We start from the raw sequence: 27,460 nt of genomic DNA, 5'->3' as shown, positions 1-27,460 counted from the left end.
CTGATATTTGATTAGCACATTTAAGACAAGGATAAACACAAGTTCCCCCAGTAGCTGCTGTATAGCCCTTTTGGATTAGGGATGACATAGGAGAGATCCTAAGAAATAATCAAATGACCAAAGTCATGCAAAAATGGGTTGTAACTTGTAAGCCATATGAAGCCAGCGTAGCTCCAGACCAGCCAGTGCATATGCACTTTCTGCTCTAAAACTCCCCAGTCAGCTATAAATTCCCACAAGGTTTTGTGGTCTTATTAGCTGGCAGGGTAGCTACTGACGGCAGGGTAGCTACTGACCAGACTTCCCAGCTTAGCTACTGACCAGACTTCCCAGCTATGCTGGCCACATTTGTCAAATATCTGGCAGGGTAGCTACTGACCAGACTTCCCAGCTATGCTGGCCGCATTTGTCAAATATCTGGCAGGGTAGCTACTGACCAGACTTCCCAGGCAGGATAGCTACTGACCAGACTTCCCAGGCAGGGTAGCTACTGACCAGACTTCCCAGCTATGCTGGCAGGGTAGCAACTGACCAGACTTCCCAGCTATGCTGGCAGGGTAGCTACTGACCAGACTTCCCAGCTATGCTGGCCGCATTTGTCAAAAGACCAATTTTTACATGACAAAGGTCATATGCATCTTGCATAATAGGCATGCAAAGGTAGCCAGTGATACAACATGTACAAATTTAGCTTACTATATAAATATTTATCAGTATTTGTTAAGTGTGAAAAGCTTGCACATTCAATACAAAAGATTGGTTCTATCTGTTGGTTTCACCTGTAATGATGATGTACTCAGAGAAGGAACACTTCACGGCGCTGTCGATAGTCCTCACTGTCTTCTCAAACATCTAGAAACACAACAACCACCATATTAGTCATCAACAGCAAGCACGTTTCATGAGGATTGTATTACTTCAGCCTCCTTCTTGGAAAACTTGGAAAAATGCATGCGGGTAAAATGTCATCCCAGATTAGACAGTGCAGTCCACACAGGCTTTTTATGGATGAGTCGACACTTTCTGCTTTTATGAATTTTTTCTTTTAAACAAAATCCAAAGCAATTCATTTGAATGAATAAAAATGTGACAGATCTGTTTATATAAAATTGACAGTCTCAGAAAATGCATGTCATTGGCTTATGGTGTCACTTCAATATGATTCTTACTAGCAAAGCAACCAAGTATATTTGGTAATGTTTGAATAAATTCTTTCTTTTTGCCCTGCTCATGGCCCGTATTCACTAAACCATTATTAGATTAAAGTTCAAGAATAAAGAACATTCTTTAAATTGGATTATTCAAGAATTGATTTAATTTTTAGTCAAACTTTGAATAAATCATTTTCTTCTACATCATTCGTCATGTGAAACATTTTCTTAATGACATATTCGCAAAATCGCAAGTGGAAGCCTGCATATTTCATACTCTGAATGTATTTTTCTTCGTTCTACGTAAATTCTTTATTCTTAATTCTAAGAATGGGATTGAAAATATCATTATGGGCCCAATATTTTTCATTTCTCATTAAGACATTGAAAAAAATATGACTTTGAATGATACTGCATTTTATACAAAATCGTTTAAAGTTTTGCAAACAAAACATCGTCCCAACTTAAAACAGGCAGTGACTTTTCTAACCTCCAGCAGATATGGAAAGGAGAGCTCCTCAGACTGGTTGGGATCAAACTCCGTTCCCAGGCTCTTCATTACAGTTGTGAAGACCTTCAAGAGGGAACCAATCTTCAGTATTTCCTCTGGGCATGGTTCCAGGCTGCCAGGCTGATCTTTCACAAGAACTCTAAGGTCCTGAGTGGAAATACACAGTTTAATGTGAATACAAAATTGACCATTCAACATTAAATAAATACATGTGTGGCATGTCATGAGAAAAATTGCATAAATCTGCAAAACTGCAGGTCAGAGTTTAGTACTTGGTCAGTGACCTCGAACAATTCCTTCAAACACATGTGTGATGGTTCCATTGAAGACCTGTAGTAGAAACAGTTATATGGAGATGTGGCACATTTACCATAACAAGAGCATTACATGGATGCCCACATTAAGGTGAGTAGCACAGCTCTAACTACTTGGTGACTAGACAAATAAAACTGTGGCAAATAAGTTAAACTGCAGATTTTACTGCTTTCACCCATTAAACTTTTCCAAACTGAATGTTACTTAATGTTACTGCAGAGCATATTCACCTCTGCATATGCCTCCATATCTTCCAGGAACTGTCCGAGAAGTTCTCGTGTGAACTCCTGGTCCTGCACCCAAAACTGTTGGAACGAGATGAGGGCCTCTGACGTTACCTCAATCACTCGGTCACGCTGACTGGAGTCAATGTGCCAGCCAACCAGGATGTCCACTGTGTCCTACAAATGAACCTTTCTCTGTGAAAAGGGGTCTTAATGCATGTACGTAGTGTCATCCCAGATTAGCCTGTACAGTCCACACAGGCTTATCTGGGATGACACTTAACGCACATGCACCCAGAACTGCTTGAACGAAATGAGGGCAGATGACGTAACCTCAATCACTCAATCACACTGACTGAAATCAATGTACCAGCCCACAAGGATGTCAACTGTGTCCTACAAACTTAGCAAAAGTTATACCTGTCTCATGGTCAGAGTTTTTTTTCAACATTTTGCGATAGGGAACATGACATTTGGATTAGTAAAATTCCCATTGTTTTGACTTAAATTGAGTTATTGGTGTTTTGCTAAAATTATTTATTTTATTTTATGGAAACTTTCAGTTGGGAAGTTTAGGAATTCATCTTGGACAAAAAAAAACTGTTTGCGACTGGTTATGGGCCAAACATTGGTCCTGAAGTTGACAAAAAAACATTGGCTGGTGTTCATCCATTTTGATCTGAAAACATAATACTTACATACGTACGGTTTGTCGATTTTAACTTACTTTCCGCGTTCTTTATAACATTCTTATAGAATGACAAATACATATGAGGTGTTACGGATGGTCTGGTTGACAATATTTAGTATTGTACAAACCAGAACTTGCACCAAGACAGACTTAAACAAGAGCACCGCCTTGCGGGTGCAGACCGCTAATCTATTTTCTTTTGAAAGGTTAAGGGACTCTCATTTTTAATAAAATAAATATTTGTGTTTTTTAACTGTTTAAAAAAAAAAATTGGGGGTGGGGGGTGGGGTGGGGGGGGGGGGTATAGTGTGAGGGTGTGGTGGTCATTTGTGAGATGATCTTAAAAAAAAAAAAAAAAATAGGCGGGGGGAGGGGGGGGGAGGGCACAGGGGATGGTTTGGGTGGAGTCTATTGTGGTATGTCAGGTAAGAGTAGTTTTGTCAAAGTATCAATCAAATCTAATCATAAATAAAGAAGTTATGGCAATTTTAGTAAAATTTAATAATTTGACCTTGAGAGTCAAGGTCATTCAAAGGTCAAGGTAAAATTCAACTTGCCAGGTACAGTAACCTCATGATAGCATGAAAGTATTTGAAGTTTGAAAGCAATAGCCTTGATACTTAAGAAGTAAAGTGGATCGAAACACAAAATTTAACCATATATTCAAAGTTACTAAGTCAAAAAAGGGCCATAATCCCGTAAAAATGACAACCAGAGTTATGCAACTTGTCCTTTTACTGTACCCTTATGATAGTTTGCGAGTGTTCCAAGTATGAAAGCAATATCTATGATACTTTAGGGGTAAAGTGGACCAAAACACAAAACTTAACCAAATTTTCAATTTTCTAGGTATAAAAAGGGCACATAATTCTGTCAAAATGCCAGTCAGAGTTACATTACTTTGCCTGCACAGTCCCCTTATGATAGTTAATAAGTGATGCAAGTATGAAAGCAATAGCTTTGTTACTGTAGGAATAAAGTGGACCTAAACACAAAACTTAACCAAATTTTCAATTTTCTATTATAAAAAGGGCACATAATTCTGTCAAAATGCACGCCAGAGTTATCTAACTTTGCCTGCCCAGTCCCCTCATGATAGTTAGTAAGTGTACAAAGTTTGAATGCCATAGCATTGATACTTTCTGAGAAAAGTGGACCTAAACGCAAAACTTAACCAAAATTTTCAATTTTCTAAGTATAAAAAGGGCACATAATTCTGTCAAAATGCATGCCAGAGTTATCTAACTTTGCCTGCCCATTCCCCTCATGATAGTTAGTAAGTGTACCAAGTTTGAATGCAATAGCATTGATACTTTCTGAGAAAAGTGAGGAAAGTGGACCTAAACGCAAAACTTAACCGGACGCCGACGCCAACGCCGACGCCAAGGTGATGACAATAGCTCATTTTTTTTTTTCAAAAAATAGATGAGCTAAAAATTGAACAATTTGAAAGAGCAGTTTTCTTACTTTATAAATAGTATTTTAACAAGGGCTGTTTGTAAAACATGCATGCCCCCTATATGGGCTGTCAGTTGTAGTGGCAGCCATTGTGTGAATACGTTTTTTGTCACTGTGACCTAGACCTTTGACCTAGTGACCTAAAAATCAATCGGGTTCTTCTGCCAGTCATGACCAATGTACCTGAATGAAGTTTCATGATCCTAGGCCTAATTATTCTTGAGTTATCATCAGAAAACCATTTTACTGTTTCGAGTCACTGTGACCTTGACCTTTAACCTAGTGACCTGAAAATTTAAAAATTAAACGAGACTTACCTTGGTTAAGTTGACGTTTAATTTCAATTCTATGAGTTATAGAATTGATGGAGGGCTTAAATGAGATATGTTGCGCATGCGCAAAGCAGTTTCCAAAACCCGATGTTTCTCACATTATTATAATATATTACCAGTTAAAAATGAAAGTAATGTATTGAACAATATCGTCAAATTTTCATATTTGAAACTTCCTTGAAGTTAGTTTGCAGGGAGGGTGGGTGGATTTAAGCCCTCCATCAATTCTATAACTCATAGAATTGAAATTAAACGTCAACTTAACCAAGGTAAGTCTCGTTTAATTTTTAAATTCTATTTCGTCTAAAGAATTTCTGTCGTTCTTAAATGAGATTTCAAAGCAATAATGTGATAAACAACGGCATACCTTGTTTCCTATTAATCAGCATTCTTTATCCCAAGACACCATCTTGAAATTTATCTGTGCTTTGTATCTTCTTACAATAGAACTTTGCAAAAGTTCTTTCATTTGACCACCCTGCTTTGTCAAGAATTGTTGATATTGGTACATGATTTGCATGAGCTGTAGACACTGCTGCACTCCTTACACTATGAGCTCCGAATTCCTGAACATCGATTCCAGCTCTCGTCATGATAGCTCGAATCCATCGTGATATGGTGTCCTTACTGACTGCATCGTAAGGCTTAACATAACTAATAAACAACTGTTTACAACCATTGGCGTTTCTTGCACTTCTTGTGCGACACAAATACTCTTTTAAAACGGTAAATACACATAGTCTCCTATCTGGAGGGTAGGCCTTTAAAGTCATAAATGAAACATTATAGTTAGGCCTGTTTTGTTTCAACGAACTAGAGAACTGAACAACAAATTCATTTCTTAACTTCTTTATATTTTCAACAGTTAAAAAATGCAACGACTGAACTCGTGCAGCATTCGTTAAGGCAACAAGCATTGCAAGCTTCATAGTTAAGTCCTTTAATTTTAAGTGTTTTACTGGTGAAAGTTTTCTCAAATATTTAAGCACAGGTTGAACATCCCATATAGCTGTATATTTTGGTTTAGGTGGCTTCAATGTGAAAATTCCTTTCATGTATCGTATTATAAGAGGATGTGATCCGATCCTGAATCCCTCATAATTAATACCAAGAGAAGACAATGCACCTCTGGCTGTATTTAAACTGTCATAACCAAGTCCATTGTTAAACTGTTCAGTTAGAAATTCAATCACTTGTGCCACATTTGGAGAAAATTTATTGATTTGCCTTTCACTACAGTAGCAAAACCATCTTGATATGAATACCTGGTACTGTTTCTTTGTTCCTCTTTTCCAGGAACACATAAGTATGTTGGTAGACTGTTCTGAAATACCTTGTTTTCTAAAACTTTCCCGGACACTTTGCATACAATCAGCTTGAGTTTTTTCCACAGTGTATGTTCCTTGTCTTGATATGGAAGTTGAAGTAACTTGTGCCGTTTTAGGATTATAATTGATATATCCACCAAAATTTCCATCAACCGTGGGAACCACGTCTGAGTTGGCCATAACGGTGCGATCACAATGCCTGTTGCCTGATCCTGTCTGACTTTCTGGATGCATCTTCCTAACAAACTGAAAGGAGGGAATAAATAAACACAATTCCATGTGTTCCAATTACAAGAAAATGCATCTATGAATTGTGCTTCTGGGTCAGGTTTCCAGGAACAGTAACAGGATGTTTGAGCATTTAACCTGGTTGCGAACAGGTCAATGTCTGGTTTTCCCCATATATTACATATATTTGCAAAAATTTTGGAATGTAATTTCCATTCCAATTTATCATTAAAACTTCTGGAAGCTATGTCTGCTTCACAATTTAATGACCCTGCAATATGGGAACATGTTAACCATATGTTGTTTTCTATACACCAATTCCAAATTTGAACAGCTATTAAATTGCATTCTTCAGATTTAATACCACCCATATTGGTGATGTAGCTTACTGCTGTGGAATTATCAGAAAAAACTTGAACACTTTTATCTTTAAATTGGATCGTAAACGACTTCAAACCGAACAGGATTGCTTTTAACTCCAGGCTGTTTATGTGAAATTGCCTTTCTGTGTCTGACCATCTACCACCAATATGTACACCTTCGCAAACTGCACCCCAGCCTTCTAGAGATGCATCAGTATAGAGCCTTATATCTGAATTTTTTCTTAAGATTGTTCGTTTTTGTTTATGTAATTCCTGTATCCACCACATTATATCATGTTTCATACACTCTGATATGAACATTAAAGCATTGTAATTTCCCTGGTTTCGTTTCAGTGATAGTATTTTGGCTTTTTCTAAGCTTCTATAATGCAACTTGCCATATTCAACAGCTGAAAAACTGGCAACCATTAATCCAATGACTTTTGCAACTTGTCTAATAGTTGTTTGTGAAAGACATACCAATTCTTTACATGCTTTTATAATATTATTGTGTCTTTCCTCTGTCAATGTAACAGTCATTGATAATGAATCAATGATATTACCTAAGAAAACAATCTTTGTAGATGGCTCAAACACAGATTTTTCTTCATTTATTATGAAACCCACCTTTGACATAAGATTAACAGTATCTGATACATTTTTCTTACACTCATCTTGTGTATCACCACATAGTAAGCTATCATCTATGAATCCTGAGTTTACATGTCCCATGTTGCGTAATTGAGCATATACTGGTTTAAGAAGTTTTGTGAACAATCTAGGGCCTTCCGATATGCCATTGGGAAGACATGTATATTGATATATATTGTTGTTCCATTGGAAACAAAAGTATTTTTGCTGTTCCTCAGCAATTGTCACTGAATAATATGCATGACGCAAATCAACTGATGCCATAAAAGTACCAGGATTTATCAAGGTCAAAGCCTTTTCAAAGGTATCCATTTTAAAATGTTTATATGGAATGTGCTTATTTAATTTCTTTAAATTCAATATCATTCTATATTCGTCATTTTTCTTGGGTCGTAGAAAAATTGGTGATAAAATTTTGCCATTTTCTGGCTCAACTTTTTTCAAAACCCCTAGATGGAGCAATTTATTTATTTCATTGTTGACAGCAGGATTTTCTCTTTCATTAAATTTGTATTGATAGTTCTGATGGAACAATTCTGATAACATTTCTGTTTTAATATCAAAATGGCAATTTTCAACAATATCAATAATCTGTGGGTCATCAGTCAATTTACGCCATTCTGAAACATAATTTTTTAATCTACCAGCAATAACACATGTACTTACATTGATCATTGCCTGGCTACTCCCCTGGATGACCCCCTGGGAGTGAAGTTTTTTGACTCTGCGCTTGTTTGCGTGTCAAAGTAAAATTGACCTCTTCCACGGGAAGCACGTCCTCTGCCACCTCTAAAACCGTAACGTGGAACACGTCCGGCTCTTCTGCGCATAAATCCACCTCTGTATGGTCTACCAGATGTAAACATTTTGTTGGTGATTTTTGCTGAATCTTCCAATTCTCTGGCAGATTTAGAGACATCGTCACCAAATAGATATGATGTCACAGGTCTACTGTGATTACACAGGTGACTGTACTCAGCATTCAGTTCAAGCCTCAAAAAATCTTTCCGTGTCAAATTTATCTGTCTGTTAGCGTGTCCAAGTAAAGCCAGTGAGTCATTACACTCGTCAATTATTGTGCCAAATTTGTCATTTCTTTCCTTTTCGATGCTTGCTAATTTGTTGACTACTTTTGTGAGGATCACAGCTGATTTTATCACGGACGTTTCAATATTTTGCATTTTCTTGTCTCGTGTTCTAGCCATAGGGGATATTGCATCCCATATCATTTGATTCAACTTCACCACAACAAGCCCATGACAATTTTCAGGGCGGGCATTTATCTCGTCCTTAGTCAATTCCATGTATCGGCCATCATCGATGCCTTCAACGAAAAGTTCATTTATGTTTTGAGCAAGAACTCCATCCACATTGACTGAGCATTCCTCATGCGCTTTGAATCGTTTTGACATTGTCTCAAACTGACTTTCAGAAGTGGTATTATTATTGTTACGATCAGGATCGCCTGAATTCGATCTTTTTGTAGTGACATTTTCTGATCCAGAAGGGCCGTCACCCTCCGTTACCATCATATATGATTGATCCTCACAATCCATTTCATATTCATCACAGTATTCCTCGTACTGTTGAGTCTGTTCCATGTTATTTAATCTCTCGTTGAACTCGTTCAACTTTGAGGATTGTCTCTCTAAAGTACCTTGCAATGTCATCAAAATTTCTAAAACCTGAACTTCGGAAGAGTTAGACTCATTTGCTTTGTCCACTTGTTTTTTAACAGGTTGCTTTCCTTTCGCCTTTTTGTCACATTTCTCTCCAGGCTGTGCCTCCACAGCCAATTTTGTCATGGCGTCGGCCATTTTGTATTTTCAACACCACGTGTTGATACGATTTTGTATGTTTATTTGTCACAAAATGCACTATTTTGTACGTTTATCGGCGTTTATATGTAAATTAATATGTGCAAACTCCGTCTGCAATAGTGTTTTTAGTATTTATTACGTATTTTTCGATCTACGATCGAATTTTACACTCACAATTTTTACCTGCTTCGTCGGAAGCGCTCGCAACAAAAACTGCTTTGCGCATGCACAACATATCTCATTTAAGAACGACAGAAATTCTTTAGACGAAATAGAATTAATAGGGGTCATCTGCTAGTAATGATCAATGTACCTATGAAGTTTCATGATCCTAGGCATAAGCATTCTTGAGTTATCATCTGGATATCATTTTACTATTTGGAGTCACTGTGACCTTGACCTTTGAACTAGTGACCTGAAAATCAATAGGGGTCATCTGCCAGTCATTATCAATGTACCTATTAAGTTTCATGATCCTAGGCATAAGCATTCTTGAGTTATCATCTGGAAATCATTTTACTTTTTGGAGTCACTGTGACCTTGACCTTTGACCTAGTGACCAGAAAATCAATAGGGGTCATCTGCCAGTCATGATCAATGTACATATGAAGTTTCATGATCCTAGGCCTAAGCATTCTTGAGTTATCATCCGGAAACCATTTTACTATTTGGAGTCACTGTGACCTTGACCTTTGACCTAGTGACCTGATAATCAATAGAGGTAATCTGCCAGTCATGATCAATGTACCTATGAAGTTTCATGATCCTAGGCCTAAGCGTTCTTGAGTTATCATCCGGAAACCACCTGTTGGTGGACTGACCGACCGACAGACCAACGGACCAACCGACAGACATGTGCAAAACAATATACCCCCTCTTCTTCGAAGGAGGGCATAATAAAAGTATGTATCTTTTTGTATAAATGTATGTAAATGTAGCTGATGTCTGGTTTGTTAAGACACACCCACAACCTTGATTGTATTCTTTATAGTAAAGCCATGATAATATTTTATAAGAAAATGACACTGATATTATGCTTGTTTTTAAGTATATATTATAACTCAAATCCAATAGATATACATTTGATAAAACATAAAATTAGATTAATTGTTTTTTTCTTTTTTCCTTCAGTACCATTTTGCGGAAAAGTCCGCATCTGTCTTGGCTTTTATTTTTTTTAAGGAAAAAACCATGGCTATTATTTTCTGAAGGCCAGTGTGAGCACTGGTAAAGCCTCATCTCAGATTATCCTGTCAAGTTAGAACAGTCTAATTTGGGACTACACTTTCTGCTTTTATGGAATTTTATGTTACAAAAGGTCTCTTCAAAACAAAAATCCAGTATATGCAGAAAGGGTTATCCCTGATTAGCCTGTACGATCTGCAAAGGCTAATCTGGGACAACACTTTACGCACATGCATTAAGCCCCATTTTTCCATAGCGGGTCTCACTACAAGGCCCCCTCTACATACCCTGAAGTAGTACTGGAAGACCTCTGGGAATCCCCTGGTCACCTCCAGTATAACGTCCACCACGGCCACCAGCAGCTCAGGTGTGTCTGCACACTCCAGGTGACTCTGTAGGGTGTTCAGCACGTCCTGCAACAAACACATTTATCTTATTGTATGTAATCATAATGTTCTTTTCAATTTTAGTCTTAAACTTTCCACAATGAAATATACCCTTGACTGTTAACTGGTGTGACTGATTCATGCCTTCGGCACATCTCAATGACCTTAACATTTAAGCAGAATTGCATGATAAGTATAGTTGACAAACTTACATGTGTTTTTCCTTCATCAGAAAGTGCTTTTCCCTGACATTTATAGTTAAATTATAAGATACTTTATACATTACAATGATTTTAATCATTTTTGCTCCGTTTGAAATTCCTTGTTTTTCTCCATCACACATTTTTGTCACACTGTACTTTGTGCAATGGTGCATGTCAACTTATTTCAATTACAATATTAGACAAAAATGCAATAACATGGATTAATGATAATAGAAAACCTAGTATTTTTACATAATACCAAGATCCACCACATTCTCAGCTTGCATACGTATTAAAACAGTTCAACAAAGTCATCAGGAATACAAAGCAAAATATTTACTTCACAAACTTTATTCAGAAGATCATTTGTTTAGCCAATCTATAAGCAAATCAAAACTCACCTCTACAGAGTTCGCAATCAACTGTCTGTCAATTTGCCTGATTGTCTGAAATTGAGAGATACCAATAGAGCACCCTTGTATAAACATGTACTAAATATACATTTTTTGAGTGCTACATAACATTAAATCACTATTTATTAAAATAATCTTCCACTTGGCCACTATAAAAAACAAGCAAATTTGTTGAATACATAGCCCGCACCAAATACACTTTGTTTGTAGATGGTTGCAAATCTCTTTATATACGGTATACTCCTCAAAAACAAAAAATCAAGTGTAGGATTATTGCTTTTATGCATTGCTACTCAACTCATTGATATCAATACACCCATAAAGTTTCATGCTGAAATCTTGTATGGTATCTGATATATAGCCCTGAAAAGTTAGACAAACAAAAAACAATGGGCAATAACTTTTAAATAACAAAGTGTAGGGTTATGGTTCTTCTGCATGGTACCTCTAATAATTGATATCTATACGACCATGAAGATTCATGTTGATATCTTACAAAGTTTCTGAGGTATAGCCCTTACAAAATTGTGTTAAAGACGGACTGACAGACAGACTGACAAACTTGTGGACGGAAAACGTCAATTCTATATTCCTCCACTTTCAGCGCTTCCGCTGTCGCTTCAACTCGATTTACCTGCCTATTAACCCTTTACTCAATTAACACTTTTTTGAATGTGGCCACTTTTGATGGAAAATATTTATACAATATAATAACAAAATCAATCAAAATTAAAAAAAACAACATTCTGGCCATTTATGACGATAAATGTGTTTAAGAATTTCAAAACACAAATTCACACCATTTTCAGAAGTGTAAAGAGTACAGTGCATTATGGGACAATGGGTAATTGTTAGCCTCTAATCAATGATAGCAATAATGCAATCAGCACAACGGGCGCCATATTTAAATTTCCATAAAATGCTTGAAACCGAAATGGAAGATTGGAGAAAAAATGAGAGCCAAGACCCACCCACGTTATATTGGATTCAGCGTTATAACGGTGGGCGTTATATTGGATTTACAGTATATTCTTACTTTACTGAGGAAATAATTCGCTGTGTCATGTCAAAAGCAAACAAGAGTTCTGCATAACGGGTGCCACGCTTGGCTACGGGTGCAGTTTTGAATAAATGAAAGCTTGTCAGATTATTTTTTTAGTCACAGTGACCTTGACCTTTGACCTAGTGACCCAAAAATGGGTGTGGTGTGTAGAACTCATCAAGTTGCATCTACATATGAAGTTTCAAAGTTGTAGGTGGAAGCAATTTGATTTTAGAGCTAATGTTCAAAACCTTAACAAAATATTAAGGTTTTAGCACGACGCGGACGGCGGACGACGAGCTGGCTATGACAATACCTCAGGTTTTCTCCGAAAACGCCGAGCTAAAAATATCCTCTGCATATCACCTTCTCACCAAAATGTTAAAGCTCATTTAAACAACATACTTATCATTTATTTATTATTCATTAAGTACATAGCACGGCCAAGTGACTGCAGCATACCTCTTTCAGAGCCTGCAGGAAGTAGATTCTGATCTCATCCTCCTCCACTGCCGATAGCTGGCTAAACATCCAGTTGAAATACCTGTAAACAGCGGTACATATAGGCAATGGCAATAGGCAATTATGAAACAGGCTTAGGCAGAATTACAGTTGTATAAGAGCTGTGTTCTGGGACAATGTGGGCTTACGCATGTGCCAAAAGTGTCATCCTAAATAAGCATGAGAAGTCTACACAGGCTAATCAGGACTGATGGCATGTTACTTTTGAGGACTGCATGCAAGCATCATCAGCATCTTTATAAGTTGAATAAGTTAATTGGCAGTTTCAAACTCTTTAAAAGAAATAATTTATATTTTCTACTTTTTTTGCATTCTAAGTATTACTCTAATTTTCTAATAATCTTTCAACAAAAGAAAAACCCATCAGGAAAATAAGTGCTGCACATATAAATAAGTTTTCATATAACGATCATTTCGTGTAAATTGAGTGGAGATTTAAATTAGCAATGTTTGATAAGACAGGCATGCCTTCACCTCTGTGGATCATGGTTGAGCACAGCCCCAATATATCCAATACACTTCACGACCTCTGACTTCACATCCTTGTAGCCCCTGAAATCATACATATATTTTAAACTACGGTGCATCGTAATAATAAGGAATTTTAACAACAATAACAGCATAACTGTTTTTTTTTTACATACAAACAAATGAAACTTTGAATTAAAGGAAACCATGCCAAACGTTTTTCCTTTTTCTCTAACATCCATGAGAACTCTTATACTGCCTATTATTACCTTTCAAAGAAAAAATCTTTCAAACTATCCAGATGTTCATCGCCATTTCTCAGCAATGCCTGAAAAGTTAGATTTAATTATGTTAATTAGATTTCAATTACAAAACATGACATGACTTTGACATAAACAATAAAATGTTTCTCACTTATATTGCCAAGTTGTAGCATCTAGAGATCAGTTTATTTATAGGGCCATTGAGAACATTCTCACTAAATCCCCAATTTAGCCGATGGCTACAATTACTATTTTTTACCTCAAAAATTTTCCATTTAGCTACAAGTCCTCATATATAGTCTTTTTTTCTTAAGGTTCGGTAGTAAATTCTATGATTAATGGTAAATTTAGAAAAAGAAAAAACTAATGCCATTAGAAACCCTGCTTAAAGATACATATTAAGATGAGTTTTACTCTATGACAATGGGATTCAATGTATTGTCGTCCCATATTTGTCTGTGCAGTTTGCACAGAGTAAAAAGCATTGAACTTTTCTGCTTTTATGGTAATTTTCGATAAAAGGAAGTCTCTTTTTAGTAAAACACCAATTTAGGCGGAGTCATCCGTGATCAGCCGTATTAGCCTTGTTTTCCTGGACCAGATTAAAGTAAATTTCATTTCCCAATTTTTGCATTACGTGTGCACATCCCATTTGCGCAATGACATCATTTCAAGAGCCACTATTCTTTTTTGGGAAAATGTCTTGGTGCAATGTATGCATTTATGTGCCAATTGTTTAAGAAGACTTATTTTTGAAGCAATTTTTTGTTTTATTAATGCATTTAATATCTAAAACAACCTTATGAGAATATAATTCATAACAAGGGACAAAACTGTCACAAAACCAGGTTTTCAACTCAAATTGTGACCTTGACCTTGGAGATATTGATGTAATTCTTTCGCACGACACACCGTCCAATGATGGTTAACAAACGTGTCAAATGATTATAAAATCTCACAATGATTGACATAGTTATGGCCCAGACATGCTCATTTATGGCCATTTTTTACCTTTGAACTCAAAGTGTGACCTTGACCTTGGAGATATTGACGAAATTCTTTCGCGCGACTCACAGTCCCATAATGGTGAACAAATGTGTCACATGATTTTAAAATCTCACAATGAACAACATAGTTATGGCCCGGACAAGCTTGTTCCGCCCGCCCGCCCGCCAGCCCACCGACATTTGCCAATCTAATAACCAGTTTTTTCCTTCGGAAAACCTGGTTAAAAATGCGTAATGTTTAATGTATAATGAAATGTTGCACATGCTAATTATGTACCTAACTTTCAATGTCTCGTGAAATCTCTTTCAAGCAGCTATCAAAGAATTTACCGGTTTTAAAATTGAGAAACCTTGTGTATGGATGGAACTCCAAGGAAAGCGACTCAAAATGCATTAAAACAGTTTCGATTTGTGAAAACCATACAAACATAGTGAACATTAGATCAGTGGCCTTTAGTCATATGGCCAACTTGTCTGACGCAACCTAGCTGGTTATTTAGTGTTTGACAGTCATATAAAACGTTCAATAACCATTGTGGAGTTAATGTTTGAAAATTTGTTTATTTTTTGGAGTTAAGTAGTTTGAGATTTTGGAATCTCACTACATTTCTCAGCACACACAGATCTAAGTCTTAAGAGACTTGTGCACATATTGTCACAATTAAAATATTTTTCATTTTGTAACAGATTCAAAAAAGGTCAGGACAAAGTAAATCAGGGAGGGGGCTATGTAACATTTAAAACATAGCCTTGTTATAAAAATACAGCTGTGTTTATGAACCATCATCATTTGAAATTGATATAATTTTTAAGTATTACAAATGCAAAACAATGTCCACACATGGATCACTTATATGAAGTATAAAAATGCATGCAGTTAAATAATATTCAGATTGCCGAAGGATTACCGCAAAACCTTTTTATCCAAAGGACACTGGCTCCAGTCCAGCTGGCTATTGATTTTTTCTAAATTTTCATTTATTTTCTTTCATAGAATATATTGGTTTTATGAATTTAAAATAAAACTTGAGAGTTCCATGGCTTAAATCTAGCATTTTAAGGCATTTACTTTCTTAATCTTTTGAATGAAATGCAACGATTATTACAGGATCATACAGCTACCTTTTTTCCATCAGGGGTAGGCAGGAAATCTAAAATTTGCTTAACGACATACAGCCTTCTGTCCCTTTCAGTCTCCCGCTGAAGTTTCTTGATAAGCTTTGTCAGCCTTGGTTCATCTGAGTAACTTTTGCTGGAATCTATTACAATATAATTTAAAAAAAAATATGTTAGCAGATTTGAAGATCTATAATAGATATGGTGATCTATAGATATGTATGAAAGACTCTGCTGCCTAAAACAGCAATTTTTCAACTCACGTTTTTGTGTTTATTCTTTATGCATGACAAAATGACAATTTTGAGGGTTTTGGGAGGGGGGATAGCAGCTAGGGGAGAAGGACAGGAGGTAACAGCTTATTTTGATGGCCTGTTATCAGGTTATCTATGATGGTTAAGCATGTGATATGGAGTGATATAAAGGTTTGAGCACTACACCAGATACACTTTTCCTGTTCAATCTCGACTTTTTGATTTATCATGGACGAACCATCTTTCGAACCTCTTAATTTTTGACACGTCAAATATAGTGACAATTAAGATTGAAAATAGTGAAACATATTAATAGGAATTCTTTTTCATAAATAACTTGTTTCTACATGTCTGGCAACTTTAATTGTTATGTTAATCCTCTTTTGATAACAGATTTTTTGCAAGTTTCCAGCACCACCATATCATGTTAAACTTTCATTGCCGCCAAAACAACGAGTACCTGCTTTGGAACCCTTCAGTGTACATCATTAAAAATTGATTCGCCCCATGATTTGAGCATCGTCACGTGACTTGTTACAGCAGGCGATTTTTGTAAATTGTCAAGCAAAGTTGAGAACGAAAATAAGACCATGTATTTATTAAACAAATTAATGAAAATCATTACATATGGATAATGCAGGGCTATAGATAACTTTTGGGATATATTGGGTAATTCACCCCCTGTTTTTGACAACAACAGGGTTTTTGTAAATTCAATAGTTTTATAAAAAATTTTCACCCCGTACTTTTGAGCTTTATTGGGTTTTTCACCCCCGGTTTGTTTACTCAATTGGGTAATTTAGGGAATGACATATATAACATAATACAAATCTACTAAGGTTACTATATTATTTATACAAATGGAATTCAAAAAGATACCTGTACATAACAACAAACAATTACTGAATTTCTGATCAAAGTTATTCATTTTTGCGTTTGATAAGACCGAATTCGTGAAAGTCGCTGCACAATTGATGAAGTTATGGCTGTTCAAAGCGATGCACCACATTTTCGGGTCACTTTGAGTTGAATACCTTGACAATGAAAGTAGAGCTGCAACGATTCACCAACAGCTCGATTCGATTCGATTTCAGACACTCCGATACCGATTTTTTCGATTCGATTCATCTTCAAACCTAGTTTTATCATATATTCACTCTTATGCCTCAAAATTAACATTTCTGTTCGAATGTGATTTCAATAAAACACATAAAAAAGAAAAGCAAATTAGGAATTTTAATATAAAAACTTCTGACTAGAAGATTGTGTTGATTACACAATAATATAAAAAATAAATAAATAATCATAAGAACATATCTGGAATCAGTTGAATGATAGTACTATCACTATTATACTTTTACCCAAAACCGCTATAAGCATGTCTACCATTGTGCCATGACAGCATTACCTGTTACCTGTAGGACAAATCACATTCTCTAATAAACTTAACAAAATTCCAACAGAAATAGAACTACTTTTCTGGCTCGCGACTTCAGTAGTTGCACTTGTGCGACCTCTTAGTCTTGCTAAATCAACGTTATGTTTGCGTTTGACACAGATCTCCAGATAAGGGTCGTATTTTTGTAATTCAGATTATTTTCAAGTCAGTTAAGTATTTATTTTAAAATCTTGTCGTACCATAAAGAATTACAAAATCAAGTAACGAATATTATTTTTACATCGGTTCGTATCGATTTTTATTGATTTCTTTTCGCGTATTAAAGATCTTTGCGGTGCTTATATAGAATGGTTATCAGGTTTGTTTAACAAAGCGCATTTTTTTCCAATAAAAGCGGTGTATACAGTCTATCTGTCAAAAAACAATGGCGGCGCCCAGAGAGAGCGTTCTAAAAAACTGCAAAGCGTCCAAAAACACGCTTTTAACATATTGTACGCAAAGTGAGCCGAAGTTAAATGTTTAGAAAGACATTATAGAAAAGTTCTTATACAATGTTGTATGTTCAGTTGCCGACACAGTTGGAAAAGCTAAACAAAAACGCCACACGACGGGTCCAAACTTAAACACAAAAAAAAACATTGAACGAGTGGAAGGGACAAGTCCCGTGGCTAATCGTTGAAAAGATTGAAGGGGAGACCTGTTTTAAATGTGAAATATGTAAAAAAAAACTAAAAATTCATCTAAGGCATGCAATCTAAACACAGTAAGGGCATATGAAGGTATTGGAAAAATAAAATTGTATAATACTGAAAAGACACTGTTGAACTCGTATAAATAAAGTTGCTAGTATGTTTATTTTGATTTTTTTTTGCATGAAAATAACCATTATTATTTATTTTTAGGTCATTTAGAAAAAATAAGAATTATTTTCCAAAACTTAGTAGTAACGTTAAGAATAAAATTTCAGAGCTAAGAATTCTTTTTGAAAATCTGGTGGTAATTTAAGAATTTCACAAAACCTTATCTGGAGCTCTGTGACATGTTGCATTGGATTAGTGGTTCAGCCGGACTTAGCGTACGCCAGATCCGTGAAGCACAGTTAAAACTTTGCTTTATCGGTAGGGCTACCATCCCGAAACCCAAAATACTGCCACACTTTTGATTTTAGCTTTTAAGGCGAATCTGATAATTTCAATTTGTTGGCAACAACTTGTTCAGCCATTTGGACGCCTTTTCCGAAAGTAGACCGTAATGCGCTTATTGATTGGATGACTAAAGTAATAAGCAACCAATCGCGCACTTCGTAATTACAGGTAAAGATAAAACCTTCATCTTCCTGTATCAATAGTCAGAATACAGCGTGCTTTACGTATCTATGTATATATATGTATATATGTTAAAGAATCGAATCCAGTTTGGTACGTTTGGTATCGCAATCGAATCAAAGCATTTCGAATCGATTTTCGATGAATCAGATCGAATCGTTGCAGCTCTAAATGAAAGTAGAAATCAGACGGGTCTACAAATAATTACATACTACCCCAAAGATTGATAATCGCTGGAAAGACTGCCTTCTTTTCCTCATAGAACTGCATATAAACTATGCAGTACATTATTGTACAGAAACTAACCAGTCTAAAATATACACTGTTGTTCGTAACAACTGCGTTTTGTGACGCAAGGTTTTTTACTGGAATTGCATTATTAAATTTGTATTTGCGTTTTGTACGCTTCATTTTGAATTTAATTACGTTTTTGGTTATTTTAATTGAGTAATAATGCAAGTACGCTAGTTATCTATAGCCCTGCATATGTAAAAAGCATTAAGGAATACTTGATTTTTATGTGTTTTATGATTAATCTACTTATTCTACTGGTTTTTTACTTATTTTCATTGATTTGCCGCTATGTGCAAGTAGATGTAAACTTCTTATACACAAAAAACGGTGACGACGTGCGTGTGCGCGCATGCATATGAAATATTTACAAATTAAGGGTTCAAAAAGAGGTGAGGTTCGAGTAGAGGTCATACATGCCATACGTCCCGATCTCGGCGGGACAGTCCCGCTTTTGGGCCCTTTGTCCCGCCGTCCCGCCATGAGATGATTTGTCCCGACATTCGTAAAAAACGATGTAAGGTCTATAGGTTCCCAATAAAATTCGCTATTCAAGCTCTGTTTCGCTAACACTTACCACCGCTAATCCCTTTATTGCCCCCAATTAACAATCCGATTCTACTTATCGTGTGTACCAGTGTTGTTTATGACACCTTATCAGCGATTTATCGGCTAATTATTGATTTCATCAGGCATTCACACCATGGTGGTCTTCAAGATAGTGGTCGCTTATTGCTATCGATAGTTGTTTTATTATGAAATTAATGTTGAAAATGTGTTTATTTTTGTATTTGTTTGAAACGGTTTACAAAACAATTGTTTTGTAAAATTAACTCTACGTCATTAATGAGTCTTTTACATTCAATGTTTAGTTCCAATATAGCGGGATAATCCGAATGTGCAATATACCAAAATCGCAACAAACAGTCCAATAAGTGATACCCATCCTGTCTTGTGTAATTGGGTGTAATTGTAATAAAAAAAAACGAGGTGCTATGCATGACAGTTTGACCCTACTCCAATTAAGCTAAAAACAACGAGGTGCTATGCATGACAGTTTGACCCTACTCCAATTAAGCCGCGACAATTCACAAGTAACAAACTGCACATGGATACATGCTTAAAAAAACATCGCAACAAACAGTAGAAGTGGTACCCATCTTGTCTTGTGTTATCGTAATAAAAACAACGTGTTGTTATTCATGACAGTTTGACACTACCCCAATACAGCGCCTGACAATTCACAATTCTGTTTAATCTGTGTATATAAGAAGAAAACAAAATATGATTATTAACATTAGAGAACATTCCCGCAACTCTCTTCACTTGCGTTTGCAGCGCTGTCAATCCCGCATTCAAACGCCGATCCAGAACGCTGTTTCAGCGCAATAAAAAAAAATCCAGAAAGAAGAAAGAGAAAATCAGGGCCATAAAACGATTGAGGCGTTGTTGCGAGTTAAAATGAACACAAAGACGGTTTGCTTCCACCAAAACCCTACCTCGGAAATGTGTACGGCCGCGCATTCCGTGTGTAACTGATGTAACTGTTCGGTAGATAGTGTACTGTAACCCATACTTTCAGTCAACTGGATAGCCTCCCCTGCGTTAATGTTTGCCATTGAAATTAATATAATGAGTATTGTTGTCGTAATGTTCTACATTTTGTACTCTTAAAAAGATGAATATTATCTTCGTTGTTTACTATTGTCTTATTTAATAAAGCTGTTATTGTTATGTTTTAGATTTCATGCTTCATATCAGATGTTTTACGTCTTGAATAAAAGTATCAAGGGTTTTTGTTAGTACTATACTCACTATAGTAAAGGTGGAAAAATAGATCGTTTTAGGTGTCCTGCTTTTTGGTCAAATGTCCCGACAATTTTTTATGGAATGTCCCGCTTTGGACCTAAAAAATTATGGCATGTATGGTAGAGGTACTTTAATGATACTTAAAAAGATGTATGCAACAACAAACAGAAGCAAAGTTTAGTTTACCATAAGGTCTTTTGCTGTCAGATTCTCGCCTGTCATCTCTCCTATAAGAACTTTTCAACTCTTGCCTACCCCGATAGGGTTTGCTGGGACTGGAACGTCGATCATCTTCCCTTCGTCCGCGCCCACTAGGCCCACCCTTCATACCATTAGCATTCTTATAACCTCTGTCTCTGTAATCATAGCGCTTATCATAAGACCCGTATCTATCAGACTTTGTTTTGTCTGCAGCTTTCGATTCGTAAGCAGAAGACAATTTCGTAGGCCCATTTTCTACCAGTTTCGAATTCCTACTTGCGTTTTCAGTCAGGTTTGGGGTGGGTTTGCCACCCCCATTCTCTTCGCCTTTCGATTGACCGTCATTTTTTATCTCAACGGATTTATCTCTTACGCCATCTGAGTCCTCATTCATTCCTACAACTTTTTGTTAACGTTTCATTTCTATCTAATTCACGGGTTTCTAATTAGATATCGCCATTTTTCCATTTTTGTAACGAATTGTTTTTTCGGATAACTTCGGACTCTAAATATACGGGCCGAAGTTAAAATAATGAAAATAAAGAGACGCGGTTACAAACCAGTAAGTATTTATCTTCTAGCGTTAAGGTGAATGAATATTTGTTTCATGCTAAATGACCCAAAACATCTGGTGAGTAGTCTAGATCTATAGCTATTCCTCTTTTGGGGATTTTAAATGAACTGAAAAACTTAATTATTCAATAAAGAAATATTAAAACCACATGGACACAACCAGGAGAATAACCCTTGCCAATACCCAAAAAGCATATTTTACATATAGACAATACAAACGAAAACAGAAACAACATTATTTAAACATATTCCAACCGGTGCCACAGCGGTGTTGCTTGAAATGTTTGCCAATCAGGTGGGGTGAGATTGGGTAAGTGATGAGGGAATAAATCGTTTTAAAGGTATCCCGAATAACACAGCTAGGCCAGATTGATTCGCAATTCAATTTAAAACAATTTATAAATATAGAATATTAATTCAAAACTTCAATCTAATTTCAAGTTAATTTCTCTATGGTTTAATATTTAAAAAAGCAAAGCAACATCATTGAGACTTTTCGAAGCGCGATAAAATGCAGTACAATAGCTACAAATGAATCCCATAGTTTTTAAGTATGTTCACAATATTCATGTTTCATAACTGGCCGCAGTGGTTTTATATAATCGTGTTTGTACCTCACGGTACGTGAGGTCAAAGGCTCGAGTCTCTACCGCGAGCCACGACCTTATGTGATAAGTGGCTAGTTGAATCTAGCGGTACAGACTGCCTTCCTGTCATGCGCCGTGCATAAGGTAAAGGAATCGAGAATAGAGATGTTCATAAGAAAGGTAGTCTCATGTGTTAAAAATGAATGACCATTGAGCAACTGTAATGAAAAAACAACAATGATCTTATCTTAATAATCTGAACAAATAATAATTATTTATATGTAAAGTTATTTTCTGTGCATAGAAGATTTTAGCTTAGATACCCTGATAATACTTTTTGAAACACAAAATTTTATAAAAGCAGAGTGTCGTCCCGGATATCCCGGATATATTTAGACACATACAATAAGGCCGGTTTCCCCCCAAAACCAAATCGAACGTATTTTTGCGCCGTTTTCATGTGAAACATACAATCGTTTGATTGTTTACATGAACATTAAATTTCAATTGAATATGTTTTGCTACTTATAGCGCATGTTACTCTTAGAGCTCGGAGTTATGAAATTTGGACATTTGAATATAGTAAACATCTACCGTAAATAATTTTTAAAGAAAAATGTCTTTGATATATAGCATTGACCGAAAGAACCGATTATATTAAAAAAGACATGATGTTCTGTTATAGTTGTTTATATGTTGTTTATATGTAAGTAAACGGCGAGTTACGGTTTTGATACGCATGAATTTTAAACCAGTAGAATAATCTGCAGGCATCAACATAACAAATGATCCTCGCTCTGGGAAAACGGGGCTTACTGTATGAGCGCAGTGTGCCGTGGATAATAAGGGACCGGGGCTTACTGTATGAGCGCAGTGTGCCGTGGATAATAAGGGACCGGGGCTTACTGTATGAGCGCAGTGTGCCGTGGATAATAAGGGACCGGGGCTTACTGTATGAGCGCAGTGTGCCGTGGATAATAAGGGACCGGGGCTTACTGTATGAGCGCAGTGTGCCGTGGATAATAAGGGACCGGGGCTTACTGTATGAGCGCAGTGTGCCGTGGATAATAAGGGACCGGGGCTTGCTGTATGAGCGCAGTGTGCCGTGGATAATAAGGGACCGGGGCTTACTGTATGAGCGCAGTGTGCCGTGGATAATAAGGGACCGGGGCTTACTGTATGAGCGCAGTGTGCCGTGGATAATAAGGGACCGGGTCTTACTGTATGAGCGCAGTGTGCCGTGGATAATAAGGGACGATTCTTTCCGCCTTAACTGGATTTTCGCTAAGAAGAGCTTTCCTTAATACGAAAAATACCATAACAGCAGAAATTGTCTTTCCCGACGAGCCTTTGTGGGCGGCACATGATTATCTGGGACGACACTTTACACCCTTGCATCAAACCAAGTTTTCCCAGAGCGAGGATCATTAATCATTGCTTATTTACGATGAAACAAAACGATGCCGTGATGGTTTATATACCCTTTCATGACTTAAGAAGGAAAGAAGGTCTGCGCGTGAGCACTGCAGAGCGAAATTTAGTTCTAATTGAACAAATATAAATCAAATAATGTTATAATAAAAACATTTTCGCATTTTCGTTGTTTATCCGTCAATAAACAACGCATTTACGTTCTGATGCATGGTTATACAATGTTATTTAATTATTAAATCGGTTTAACGCCCTCATGGTTTATTTTATACGAATCTACAAATCGCTGCTCATTGAAAAATAAACAAATGTTATCATAACAATATTCTCTAAGGTAACGCGACGAAACAAATAGTTTTGCAATATAAATTAACACTTTATTTGCTATATTTAGCAAAAATAATGATCTGGTGTTTTTTGTGTTTTTAAAGGGGTCTTTTCACGGTTTGGTAAATTGACAAAATTGAAAAAAATTGTTTCAGATTCGCAAATTTTCGGTTTAGTTATGATATTTGTGAGGAAACAGTATTACTGAACATTTGCCATGGTCTAATATAGCCATTATATGCATCTTTTGACGATTTATAATCCTAAAAATTATAAAGCGTTGCAACGCGAAACGATTGAATAATTTGGAGAGTTTTGTTATTGTCGTTTAAATTTGTGAAACTACGAAGATTGCTTATATAGCGTATAAAATACGCATCTTATGTATGCTTGGCCGGATAGCTCAGTTGGCTAATGCGATTTTACTTCAGAATGCCGGGGGTCACTGGTCCGATCCCTGCTGCGGGCTACTTTTTTTTCCTTTTTTAAATTTTATTCTTGATTTTTTACTGGAGGTTTTAAAATTTTATGTTTACATTTATCAATATAAAGCATTTAATGACAAACTTCAAAACATGCTAAAATCTGTGAAAAGGCCCCTTTAATGGGGTGGTTTAACGATTTTGTAAGGATATTCGTTTGCTGTTACAAAACTAAGCGTCCCATATTACCATATTTCATGGCAATGTAGCAATACTATAAAACACACAATAACATGTTAGAAATACAAGCGAGCAATATCGATTTGATGTTGTAGACATATGGTCCATAAACTCCTGATGATGCACATGCTAGCCCCGCCTTTGTCGAGCAGTTTGTATCATATATATATATATAGTGACAGACGACAGTTGCAAAACCTGGGTGTATATTTGTAATATCGACTTACGCAATGTATCGATTAATTGTTAATGTGTGAAAGTGATTTTATAAATACTAGTCTATGACTGAACATAACAAATACTTTTGCTTTTGAACGCAATTTGTGCAAAGTGTCGTCCCAGATTAGCCTGTGCGGACTGATATATTCACCTAAACTTGATATTCGTTTGACGAGGCTTCATTTAAACGAAAATAACATAAAAGCGGACAATGTGATACCGGATTAGCCCGTGCGGACCTCAAAGGGTAATCTGGGATGGCAAATTACGCACATGCACGAGGCACAGTTTTCACAGAACGAGGATCAATTAACATCAACATCTTTTGAGACACGTCAATACAAGAATGCAAATGGCATCAGGGACACTGTTTCAAAGTAAAATCCTCCTCAGATCAAACGCCGAACGTCGCGGGTAACCGCGGTAGAAAATCCCTTTGTTTTTAGGACCGTAGGTATGTTAATGACATTGTATGTTTACAAAGATAAACCACCGTCTGGGAGACGGGAACTCATGGCTGGTGGGCGATATGACGACAATGATATGATCCGCGTCCTGGAAAAACTGGACGTTATCATTTGAGCAAAGTGGCGTCCTAGATTAGCCTGTGCAGTCGGCTAAGGCTATTCAGGGACGACACTTTCCGCCGAAACCGGATTTTCGGTAAACTTCCTTTAAATTAAAAATTCCATAAAAGCGGAAAGTGTCGTCCCCGATTAGCCTGTGCAAATTCCACAGGCTTATCTGGGACAAAACTTTGCTCACATGCATTAACTCCAGTTTAAGGCTAAGGAGTTGCCTTGAAAAACGGTCATCAAGAGAGTACGGGTCCCGTTTGTGTTAGACCGGTATAGAGAGTTCTAATTTTCGACCATTTACATTTAAGTTTTTTAAGATTTTACTTTTATGAATTATGTTCACAAATGCATGACATAAATCAGGGCGCAATATCACGTGACTTTGTGGGGTTCACAATTAAACGTTAATGGATGTAAACACACCAGTAATTGCAGCTTTTTCAAATAACTTAAAAACTAATTCTTAAGAATTTCAAGTTGGGCATAAAAGAAAGTTTTGTGTTCTGCTTATGGCAGTATGAAATAGATAATAATTACTTTATTTAATAAGCCTGTGTTCTTGGCCAAAATGTTGATGTATACCGCATTTATGTACACGGTTATGCTGCAAGCAACGTGAAATTTTGGCACCGATTTCAGCCGTATTTAATGGTTTATTCTTAAATCTTAAGATATAGGCACAAACTGCAAGAACAACTGTTTTTTTTTTGCACTAAAGATTTATGCAAATTTCTTCCAATATCTTGAGATATTTGCAAAGTGTAGTTCTCAACGGCGTGTTTACGTTTTGTCCAGCCCGTTTTAAAACCACTGTAACAGTTGTTGGGTGCAATTCTGTATGCATTTCAATATGAATATATATTTTATGAGCCCAGAATTAATCTTTTACAGAATATCATAAGTCCTATTACACTATAGATTTCACATTTTGCGGGCAACATAGATCAATATGAAATACTGAAATACTTAAAACAGTACACTTCTCCTCAATTTAATTAACATTTTGTGCAAGCCGTTAAAGTAAAAGGCTCTTAGCGGATGATCAAACCCGTGCAATCTGGGATACGAAAACAGTGCGCAACTGCTAAATCATGGATAGCATGGCTTCTAGAAACGAACGGATTGTTCCCAAAACGCTATTAATAATTTAATAATTTGATTATTTAGTTCTAATGTTTGACATTCAGTATCGTCCCAATACTGCATAATAATGCCACTACTAGTATGATGGTTGTTATTACTGTTAATTGTATCAGTATTATTATTATTATTATTATTATTATTATTATTATTATTATATCTTTATATTCATGTTTATTACCGGTATGTGTTATGTGATAAAGGTGTTTTTCTTTATTTATTCCCTTTTCAGCCACCGGTTTAAGATTGTTATATGTATGCCGCAAATAAAGTTACAAAATTTAATTTAATTTGTCATAAACCTGGTTTAATGCATGCTATATTACTTTTTTGCTAATGCCTAATTTACGACGCAGTTAGAAACAAATGCACACACACTAACAAGTATATATGCTATACACTACTTTAATTTGATTAATTAACCCATTTATGCCTAGCGTCTAGAAAAAAATCCTTGGCAAACAGCATAGACCCAGATGAGACGTCTCATCAGGTTCTGCGCCGTTCGCTTAAAGGAATTTCTGTAAGAAATATTATAAATATAGAGAAAAAAAACTATACATCCCTAATTTTGGAAATAAATTGATCCAATTTAGAAGGATGGGAAAGTCCACTAGGCAAAAATTGGTTTATATTTCTGTATGGTTGTAGCCGTAGGTGTTTAGTGTTTGGGTTCTTCTCATCATTCACAGTCATATGATACATTAAGATCCATGTCACCAACTAACGAATAAAAAAGTCTTTGACAAAACTGGCACATACTATTCGTCTCGTGTGTTGGCAAATATACTGGTCTGTGTATGCCATTTATCCGTTCATGGGCGTTTTTCTTTATGATGACAATTTCATCCCTAGATTCAAAATGAGAGTTTTATAAACAGTTTTGTAGCATAACATTTTCAAGAATAGGTTCTAGATATGAATTTAGTTTTAAAAATGAGATGTGTATACGGACCAGGTGTACACAGGCATAATCTGTCACACTTCC

General features: G+C 36.2%; 1 protein-coding gene across 3 annotated transcripts in view; it reads right to left on the bottom strand.

Moving 5' to 3' along the window:
* Positions 1-21,459, bottom strand: part of LOC127866890 (serine/threonine-protein kinase SMG1-like) — a 156,080-nt gene extending 134,621 nt beyond the window's left edge. For all 3 annotated transcript variants that reach the window (XR_008043150.1, XR_008043151.1, XM_052407729.1), the window contains exons 1-10: positions 20,941-21,459; positions 15,683-15,819; positions 13,560-13,618; positions 13,297-13,374; positions 12,763-12,844; positions 11,247-11,291; positions 10,544-10,669; positions 2,208-2,378; positions 1,642-1,809; positions 780-852 (exon numbers count right to left, since the gene is read on the bottom strand). Coding sequence is in view for 1 of the 3 variants with exons in the window: in XM_052407729.1 (XP_052263689.1) it covers positions 780-852; positions 1,642-1,809; positions 2,208-2,378; positions 10,544-10,669; positions 11,247-11,291; positions 12,763-12,844; positions 13,297-13,374; positions 13,560-13,618; positions 15,683-15,819; positions 20,941-21,349 (1,348 nt within the window). In the remaining 2 variants the exon portion in view is untranslated. The remainder of the gene's footprint in view (positions 1-779; positions 853-1,641; positions 1,810-2,207; positions 2,379-10,543; positions 10,670-11,246; positions 11,292-12,762; positions 12,845-13,296; positions 13,375-13,559; positions 13,619-15,682; positions 15,820-20,940) is intronic.
* Positions 21,460-27,460: the final 6,001 nt, after the last annotated feature.

Source organism: Dreissena polymorpha, chromosome 2 (genome assembly GCF_020536995.1).
Source record: "Dreissena polymorpha isolate Duluth1 chromosome 2, UMN_Dpol_1.0, whole genome shotgun sequence".
Classification (NCBI taxonomy): domain Eukaryota; kingdom Metazoa; phylum Mollusca; class Bivalvia; order Myida; family Dreissenidae; genus Dreissena; species Dreissena polymorpha.
Note: the sequence above shows the minus strand (reverse complement) of the source record. Positions and strands in the feature narration are given on the sequence as shown.